Source organism: Glycine max, chromosome 5 (genome assembly GCF_000004515.6).
Source record: "Glycine max cultivar Williams 82 chromosome 5, Glycine_max_v4.0, whole genome shotgun sequence".
Lineage (NCBI taxonomy): Eukaryota > Viridiplantae > Streptophyta > Magnoliopsida > Fabales > Fabaceae > Glycine > Glycine max.
The window spans coordinates 36,519,559-36,529,634 of NC_038241.2; the positions used below are offsets into that span (position 1 = coordinate 36,519,559).

The 10,076-nt window shown below is 31.5% G+C and overlaps 1 protein-coding gene across 1 annotated transcript; it reads left to right on the forward strand.

Moving 5' to 3' along the window:
• The first annotated feature begins 966 nt into the window (after positions 1-966).
• Positions 967-4,072, forward strand: LOC102663777 (uncharacterized). The gene is made up of 2 exons (XM_026128491.2): positions 967-1,716; positions 3,199-4,072. Exon 1 carries the CDS (start codon positions 1,033-1,035, stop codon positions 1,705-1,707), a length of 675 nt encoding a protein of 224 aa, XP_025984276.1. The 5' UTR covers positions 967-1,032; the 3' UTR covers positions 1,708-1,716; positions 3,199-4,072.
• Positions 4,073-10,076: the final 6,004 nt, after the last annotated feature.

Here is a 10,076-nt window from a genome sequence, read left to right on the forward strand (position 1 = left end):
TTCACTCCATTGTATTAGTGAAGTGTGAAATGAGTTAAAATTAAATACAGTGTTTTTCTTATATTTTATTACTTAAAATATTATATAATACTATTACTTAAGCTATAATAAGATTATAATGATTTGTTATAGTATTGAAAATTTTGAACATGGTTTTAAAAATAATGGCCGATATTAACAATGACTAAATATTTCGAAGAGATAACATTAATTTTCAACATAATTATATCTGATATATATAACTAAATATTTTTCAAAATCACAATTTTATTTACGTAAACACATTTGCAAAATAATAAATGTACATAATAAAATTGTAACAAAAAAATGTACATATTGAAATTAAAATATAGGAGTAATACAAACAAACTTGAGCAACTCAGTTTAAAATTTAGTCCTAAGCTACACGCTAATTGGATATTGGATTGAATAGGGAATTTGGATAATAGCACATGATTAACACATCATATTTATGCACATCTAACTTAAAAAGTATACAACATTAAAAAAAAAATCTTATTATCGTTCTTTTTCTCTATCTTCAATCCTGTTTTTCTCTCCCAAACCTTTGTTTCTTTCTTCTTTTCACTCTCTGTTCAAAAATTAATGGCAGCAATCACCATTTTTCAGCCTTCATGAGAGCCATGGAAAAGCCACAATACGTCTGTACTTTCTGCACCTCTAATTTTACAACACATAGCAGAAGAAAGAGGTGAGGGTGTGGGAGTGAGAAAGCCAGAAGAGAAAAAAAAAAAGATATTTATGATACTTTTTTTAATGATGTGTAATTTTTTAATTGGATGTTTCTAAATCTTACTAGTCATGTGTGGACCAAGAATTACTCATTTAAAAAATGTTAACCTTTTTTATTTTATTTTGATTTTAATTTTTGTAAAACAAAAAAAAAAAAGTTCATGCAATTAAATAACATCCTTGAGTGTTATCTGAAGATGACAGTGTAATTTGTTTTGACAGCCCAGCCCATATGTATTTATTAATCAGTTGTGGGAATGTGGCACTTGCACACACTCCATGCTCACTTGCCTTTGTCTCAGTTTCACTCATAAACCCAACCTTTTAGCCCCAACGCCACTCCTTCTTCGTGCTCGCGACCTCCTCCACTCACGATGCGTACCACGCGAACCTCAACATCGCCGCCCTCTCACGCGCCGGGAAAGCCGACGCCGCGCGCAAACTGTTCGACGAAATGCCCATAAAAGACGTCGTCACGTGGAACTCCATGCTCTCCGCCTACTGGCAAAACGGCCTTCTCCAACACTCCAAAGCACTCTTCCACTCCATGCCACTCCGCAACGTCGTTTCCTGGAACTCCATCATCGCCGCCTGCGTCCAAAACGACGACCTCCACGACGGGTTCCGCTACTTCGCCGCCGAGTCGTACAACGCCGTGATCCGAACGTCGTGTCGTACACCGCGATGGTGGATGGATACGCGAGGGTGGAGGGAGGGATTGGGCGCGCGAGGGCGCTGTTCGAAGCGATGCCTCGAAGGAACGCGGTGTCGCTGGTTGTGATGATTAATGGTTTGGTGGAGAATGGATTGTGCGAGGAATCGTGGGACGTGTTTGTGAGAATGCCGCAGAAGAATGATGTTGCGAGGACCGCTATGATTACTGGGTTTTGTAAAGAAGGGAAGATGGAAGACGCGAGGACTTTGTTTCAAGAGATCGCGTTTCTTGGAATATAATCATAACGGGTACGCCGAGCTTTAAGATTTCAAGCTTTCAACCTCCACGCCAATATGTGTTAGTTAGCTTATAACTGAAAAGTGTTTGTGATTTATTTTATTTTTTGTTGAGAAAAGTGTTTTTTGTTTTTCAATAAGATGTGTTTTTAAAAAAATGTTATAGAACTAGTGACTCTAACGAAATAAGCTTGGTAGTTAGGCTTCTAGTTATTGTCTTTGGTGTTTGGTTCCTTGTATATGATTCTCCAGAGTCTGAATTGAAATTGAATGACATTTTTGAGTTTGTGGGTATCCTTACATATGATCTAGACCTTCGGGATGACAATGAAGATTGTGATTTATCAAATGGGCATTTTTGAAGATCCTTTGGGCCATTTCCCACCTATCAAAGTCCCAGCCTTCATTGTTTCATTCACAGGAAACCAGTGGTTTTAACTCATTAAAGGTCCGGAGAATAGTAACCATCAGCATGCTGCCATGATTGAGCCGATTAAATCTTGGTTAGCTAAAGATTGGCAAGTTAATCTTTCCCATGTTTGGCGTGAATGTAATCATGTTGCTGATAGATTAGCAGCTAAGGGTCATGAGCTTCCCTTGGGTCTTCATATTTTTAACTCCTCCTCCGGACTGTCATAATGTTTGGTGGAGTGATTTTGTAGGGATTCATTTCCCACGTTTTATTCTCTCTTAGGTTAGGGGCTTCTGCCCCCCCTCTGTATCAAAAAAAGAAAAAAAAGATTTTCTTCAGAATAACCCTTTTATAGAGCTAAAGTCCAACTTGGTCAAAGGCATCCTAAGACATCTCACGGCTGTTCTTGGCGACGATGATGTAGCTAGGTCTGCTCATTTCATGCTGCTTCATCTTCTAGCCAAAGTGCATGCTAGAGTAGATGCTCTTGCTTTTTTTTTTTTAATCAGCCAGTAGATGCTCTTGCTATGGGAAAGCTTTCATTATATCTTACTTATTTTAAAAAAGGAACGAGTAACAACTAGAACTAGAAGCGTAACTGTCTGTGACTTATTCCATTGGAGTCTCTAGTTCTATTAAAGTGTATAATAATCTTGTAAATATATGTACGTCTTTTGAAAAAAATAAATCAGATCCTCTCTGCCTGTTATGTAATATAAGTAATATTAATATAGTTATATTCAATAGAGATACTCTTTTTTTTATCAATTAAGAACTTGTTGTAATTAACTTTTAAGACCGATTATTATTTATATCCAATAAGAATTATGTCTTTTTTTCTCTAATATAATTTTAGTATTTTTTTTAAGAAAAACAAATGGGGAGTATTCCTTGCTAGCTCTAAAATTTAGCTCAATTTAGAAAAGCGTTATCCGTTTATAGCATATTTTGATTAAATTGTTGAGCAAAAAACAATAAATTGTGGTCCTAGGAGGAGGAGGAGGTTGTTTTCTTCTGCTCTGTCATTACATTTTTTATTTATTTATTATTCCATATTTTCCCAATTGATTCACCGTTTGTAGGTTACGCCCAAAATGGGAGAGGGGAAGAGGCACTGAATTTGTTTCACAGATGATCAGGACCGGTATGCAACCAGATGACTTGACTTTTGTTTCAGTTTTCATTGTCTGTGCAAGTCTTACATCACTGGAAGAAGGAAGCAAGGCACATGCTCTTGTAATTAAGCATGGCTTTGATTCAGATTTGTCAGTGTGTAATGCCCTGATTACTATGCACAGCAAATGTGGTGGAATTGTTGATTTCTGAGTTTACTATCTGTGTGTTGTCATGCTGGGAAGATCGTGAAAGCATGAATCTATTCAGTTTGATGGTTCATAATTATGGTATTCCACCAAGGTCTGAACACTATGCTTGCTTAGTTGAGGTGTTGAGTCGAGCAGGTCAGTTGCAGAGAGCTTGCAAAATAATCAATGACATGCCATTCAAGGCAGATTCCAGCATCTGGGGTGCTGTGCTTGCAGCCTGTAGTGTTCATTTAAACGTGGAATTGGGGGAACTGGCAGCTAGAATAATTTTGAATTTGGATCCTTTTAATCCGGATGCCTATGTTATGCTGTCTAATATATATGCTGCTGCTGGCAATTGGAAGCATGCCCATAGAATCAGGGTTCTGATGAAAGAGAAAGGAGTTAAGAAACAAACAGCTTACAGTTGGTTGCAGATTGGAAACAAAACCCATTGTTTCGTTGGAGGGGATCCATCACATCCTAATATTAATGATATTCATGTTGCTTTAAGGAGAATAACATTACATATGAAGGTAAAAGGTAACTATGAAGAAATTTTCTTGTAAAAGGTTGCAAGTTAAGATGGACATGTCATAGTAGCTCTAATTTTTACAGATAAAAATCTGGGAATGAGAAATTTCAAGCCAAATGTTCAATTTAAGAATTAATAATAGGGAGCTGGGAAGGTCTAAGGGATGACAACATTGGTAAATTGATGTCGTCCATATTTAGCTAGAGGATTCTCTCTCACCATAATACCATAAATTATATTATTTATACAACAATTTTTATATCTCAAAATAAATGAGAAGGAACGAAAAACAAAACATAAATCATAAATCAATTAAGCCATTAATCTTTTTTCTATCATTTTGATATATTAGTACTCATTTTATTTTATATTTCTCTTTTTTTATGATCTTAAGTGAAATTGTAAACAATGTTGTAAGAAAGTAATTTCTCCAATGTCGTATACACTTGTCATTTTCTCCCATGAAGATCATTGCAAAAGGCAGACCCAATTTGATTACTCAGACCCCTAACTTGCTAATTCCTGCAATTTCATGCAGATTTTTTTGCCTCTTCCTTGGAAAGTTTTCCATTCCTTCATAAAAGTGTGAAACTATAAATATACTAGTAATGTGTAAAATGGCAAGTTAAAAATTGCAATTGTTTATTAGGCAAATCATTTTTTCATTATCAACTATTTCTCATTTCATTGAAAGTTGAATTTCTTTTTTATAAAAAAATTGTCTTAAATTCTCAGTCAACCATAAATTTTGCCTCATAGTGGGGCCAAATATCTATGAATTGTGAGATAAGAATAAAAATTAATGCACATAGCATTTTAAAAAAATAAGGGTGGGGGATCTTCTACCCCCAAAAGATATCATGCTGTCTTATATTTTCCTCTCTCTTGAAAATATTTTTTTTTTCTAAAATCAAATTGAAAAATGGAGGATAGAGATTATAGAATGTGATCCCTTCAAAATATTAGCTGAAAGTGTGATTCTGGAAGCTGGTTGCAAAATTTGGTGTAACTGAAAAATGCTTTTATTTGAGATGAATATTCTGTAGGTTTTTTTTTTAAAGCTAAAGGTGGGTTAGAAGTAAGAAAAGTTGGTGATCCTAACTATGTTGACACCCTAACAAAACTGACTAACAAAGCCTACTGAGAAGATTTCATTAATAACCAAAAGAGAGAAAGATCAATATACGACCATGGGGCGCAAAACCATACCCATGCAAGCAAAACTATTTGAATCTGTAGCTCAAACGACCTATTCTGTTAGAACTATAAGCAGCTACCAAAAAATTAGGGACAAACTCCCACCAACAAAAATGATTAAAAGAAGAGGCGATGGAACAAGCATATCTGCGCAAGCATTGTCTTCCCTAAAAATGTGACCAACAACAAAATTCATGCGCGTAACTAAAGCTGTACATTTAAGCCATCTGTTTTTTAACTGCCAAGGCACCAAACCATCATTTCTGAAAGCTTCAACTATCATAATGGAGTCACATTCCAACCATAAATTTCGCCAACCATTCTTCGCATCCAAATCATCATTAACAATTCACTTTTTGCTGAAATTATGGGAGCCGTTTTGGCAATTGAATTGGCTGCGAATACGCTGTAGTTGAATAAGACAGGCTTGCATAATGTTTATACTCTATACAAATTGGACACTGATAGAATGTTATCTCTGTATGGGTTTCTATAAGAAGCAAAATTACACAATTAAGAATGTTATCCTCTTGTCCTAGCATTCTGGGAAGCAACCTATGTGACTTTTTAGCTGTTGATTCTGAAGTATAAAGAATATGAGTTAGTATTTTGCCATGAGAATGTTGTTTCCAGTGTTTAGCTCTGAGAATTAATGTTGGGCTTGGAATATGCAATGTGGAATATTAAGTACACACTTAATTTGATGGCCGATGCTTAGAAAGTATTCTTGTTTGCCTGAATCCTAGTATTGCTTTAAGTGATTTATTTTTGTATTTTGAATATGGGTTAGATTTTAAAAAAATGATTACCTGTATTCTTTATTTTAAATTCATTAATAAAAATCAATAGTTAAAATTATGATAAAATACCTATATAAAATAAACTCTTAAATGTCAACAGTTAATTTTTTTTATAACTGTTATAATGTTAAATTAACTTTATCCCCTAAACAAGTAAACATAACACGCCATTCATTATAAAAAAAAAGCTCAATTTAATTAATACTACCCATTCTCACTTGGCTTACAGAGATCAACTTTAAAAATTAATTATTAGTCGTTATGACAAATTTCATTTTCCCCGTAATTAGGTTGGACTATCTTATTAGGCTTTCCTACCCGGTATGCTAAAATTTTCAAGATTATGCCGTCACCATCCAAGAGTGTTAACTTTAAAAAAAAAATCGGCTATCAGTCATTCACTACACACTCAACAATTTGAGGTTTCTCGGACAATACATAGTATATGATCATTACATACAATAATGAAATGAATAATTGGGAGATAAGATGTAAGGAACTCAAAATTATTGGTAAGGATGTAATATCACATTATCTAACTTACACTACACCATGTTTCTTTGAATACACCTATAAATAGCTGAAAATACAAAGAGAAGAGTGAAAGGCATGGGATAAAAATATCTAAATTTTACCATTTGTTTAAGAAAAAAAATGGGAAGAAGGAATTTTTTTTTCTGAGACCCAAAATGACATTAGCATATTCTTCAGTTTAATTGTAGATAAATAGTTATTTATTTTTGAAAAATCCTAAGAATCTAAAAATAAATTGAATTAAAGTTGCATTTAGTCAATATTATATTTGACAAAACTAGTTAAAATATTAGCAAAAAACTAACAAATTAATTAATAGTTAAAAATTAAAAGTTATAAAATTATCTGTTGAGATAACTTAAAAATATAAAATAACATAATTAAAAAGTTATAAAATTTTAAGTAACAACTTATAATATTCAACTAACTTATAAACTTAAACCAGCATGTACATAAAGGAAGCATAAGCATTCTAATAGTATGCTTGGATTTTTGGTAGAATATTTTAATAATATATTTGAAAATAAAATCAGAATTGTTTAATTATCTCAAAAAAATGTTTGAAAATAAATTTTTGTCTATAAACTGTTTTTACTTTTTACATAAATCTATAAATTCAATCTAAAAAAAACAAAAAACTTAACGTTCTTTTATAAACTAAAGTTTAATTCAAATATAAGTTTACAAAAATTAAATTTAATTCGAGCATGACTAAATTGAAGAGGGGGGCGATAGAATGGCATGTGTTATTAACTAAAATCCGGGTAAGGTCACAGAAATCCATGAAAAGGATGGGAGCAGTGTGCAGTGTGCAGTGTTTCTCTCTGAAACCGAAGTTGAAGAAAAGTACCCACTTAACATTTCCTTCTTCTCATGATACTTACCACAACCGTTGATGCTTGCTTTTGGACCTTGGCTTTCTTCCATAAGTCCCCAAACAAAGAAAAAAGCGGGCCCCACCACCTTCCCTCTAACAAGGACAGTGCTGGTCCCACCACACTCACCGCCCAATTCCTACTCCTCCTTTCCAAAAAGATTCTCTCCCTTCCTTTTTTTTTTATCCCATACTTTGCTTTTTATTAATATTTTTTTTTCATTAATCATCCAACAAATTTTTTATGAGATAAAGGTGATCTAAGCTCCAAATAAGAAACTCATTAAAATTCACAAGCATGAGAAGTCCAACCTACATCAGTCATACCTTTAAAGAAACAAAAGATGACATCATCTTTATTACTTAACAAATTTTATATCTATCCTCCAACTCAATCCACACAAACAAATATTCAATAAACATGATATAACTTTCAACTTTCAACCTCCAACCTCCAATCTCGTACCCATAAGATAAATCTAATTAATAAAAGAGTGATTATATTTGAACAATAAAAAATTTTAAACATTCAATCAATAATTTTTATTTTTTTATTATATCATCAATTAAATCAATCTTTTATCTTTCTTTTTTTTTCTTTCAAGTTTTAAACAACTCAAAATTATTCATAAAATATTTTTCTTTATAAAAGAGTTTGGAGTTATTTAATATAAATTTGAAAAAGACCATGCATTTAATATTTTATGGATCCATAAACACATTGTTTGATGAACTCAAATATATATAAATAGTCAAACACGTAGTTTATGTTGCACAAAATTTAAGTTTAGTATTATATGTGCTTTTTAAGAATTATTCGCCAATTAAAGCTATGGTTTTATTTTAATATTTTACATAATAAAAATTAATATTAAAACTTTGCGTTCGTACATTTTTTTGGGGGGAACTTATATAATAGGTGAACCTGTTTGTCCAGTGATACATATGTATAAAGAGAGAGAGTGGTCTGAAGATCATTATCCCTTGGGGAGGTTGTCTAAGTATGAACTTTGCCTCATAATTGATGTGGCAGCTCTTCACTTTTAAAATATAAATAGATTATTTAATATTGTAATCGTTTTGCTTTCTCTATTTCTATAATAATTTGAACACATTATCCGTCTCTATTTTTTCAGCGGTTATCAAAATTTGCTTTTTGTTTGCTAGTTTTTTCTTCTTCTAGTTTTGTTCTCTTTTATGTTCACTAGATATTTTCATACTTTATTCAACTTGATAATTTATTTAATCTCATATTTTTTTCATATGTATTGCAATAATAATATTATTATTGTTGTTTTTATTTTATTTTAAATAAATTATTCCTACTGACTTAGGACTTCGATCGACTATTGTGTGGTAGGATTTGTGGAATGATTATTTTCTAGACCTATGATGGATGCGCCTAACTGCCTAAGTGAGATATTAATGATGGTTAATTTCAATCCTTAACACTCTATTTGATTATCAGAAGACAAACATAATAGATAAAAATAAAAGAGAGAAAACTAGAGGAAAGAGAAATATACTAATACAGTAAAAATAATAAAGTAAAATGTTTAATTGTTTAGTCTAAGAGAAATAAATGAAAATAGAGTAAAAAAAAAACTTGTAAAAACACTATTATACCCTTAAAAGTTGATTATTTTGTGTGATGTCCAAAAAAATGAAAATATCTCAATGTATAATATAGAATGTGTTAAAAAAAGTGATTAAGATTTATCTATCGATCTATTATAGCATTACATTGGTAACAAAATAACATCATTTTATTTTTTCTTTGACATTTTTTTTAACATGTCAACCATGATAAAATGTACACAAATTAAACAATTAGATGGCAAATTTCACAAAAAAGAAAAGTTAGGTAATAAAATTTATGAAATCATGAAAGCCAAATGATCAAATTTATAATTCAGTCATATATATATATATCATTGGATTATTTTTATTTTGACTTGAAAAAAACACTATAAGCACATACGATCATGTGAAAAATCCAAGCATCAATATTTTTTATGGGAAAATATTAATTGTTAATTAGTAGTATTTTATTAGCGGAAAAAATTGAATCTACAACTTTTCCCTTTCTCTCTTCTCCTTTTACAATCAAATCAACCTCATAACTCCAATTATCAATAATTTATTAGTCAATAATATTCACAATAATTGTTCAAACAAAATGTTTTGACAAGTTGTGTTCATTTATTTTTTTATGTTAAATTGAATGAACATAATGTTTTGACTCACGAAACAAGTTAATTCAGCTAGGATTTGTATTTTATTTTTTTTATTTTGTATAGAGCACATGTATTTTGTAAAAAAATTAATTCTAGTCAGATAAAATTGTAAATGATATTTTTTTTCCAAATATTTAATATAATCAAATACTAATAATTTAAACTCAAAATTATTAATTCAATTGAGAAAAACCCCACACCAATCTACATACTCAGCTGTGAGCTTGAATTTTCATGTAAGCATTTGTTTGATTAAGTTGTGTTCATTTATTTATAGAAAAGGAGCCTATGCGATTTTTAAGACAAAAACCCACGGTAAAAGCTATTTATTTCCAGAAAAGAAAAAAAAATCAGTTCTAACTTCTAACTTCTAAGATAATTCCGTTTATACAATCAGCCACTGAGAGAGGATGTTTGAAACTATACACTCCAAAGGTAAGGTAATTAATTAGACAAATCATTAAAACTGGGCAAGGCAT

Excerpts from the sequence above, each read along its gene's own strand:
- LOC102663777 (XM_026128491.2), top strand. The coding sequence starts at position 1,033 with ATGCTCACTTGCCTTTGTCTCAGTTTCACTCATAAACCCAACCTTTTA.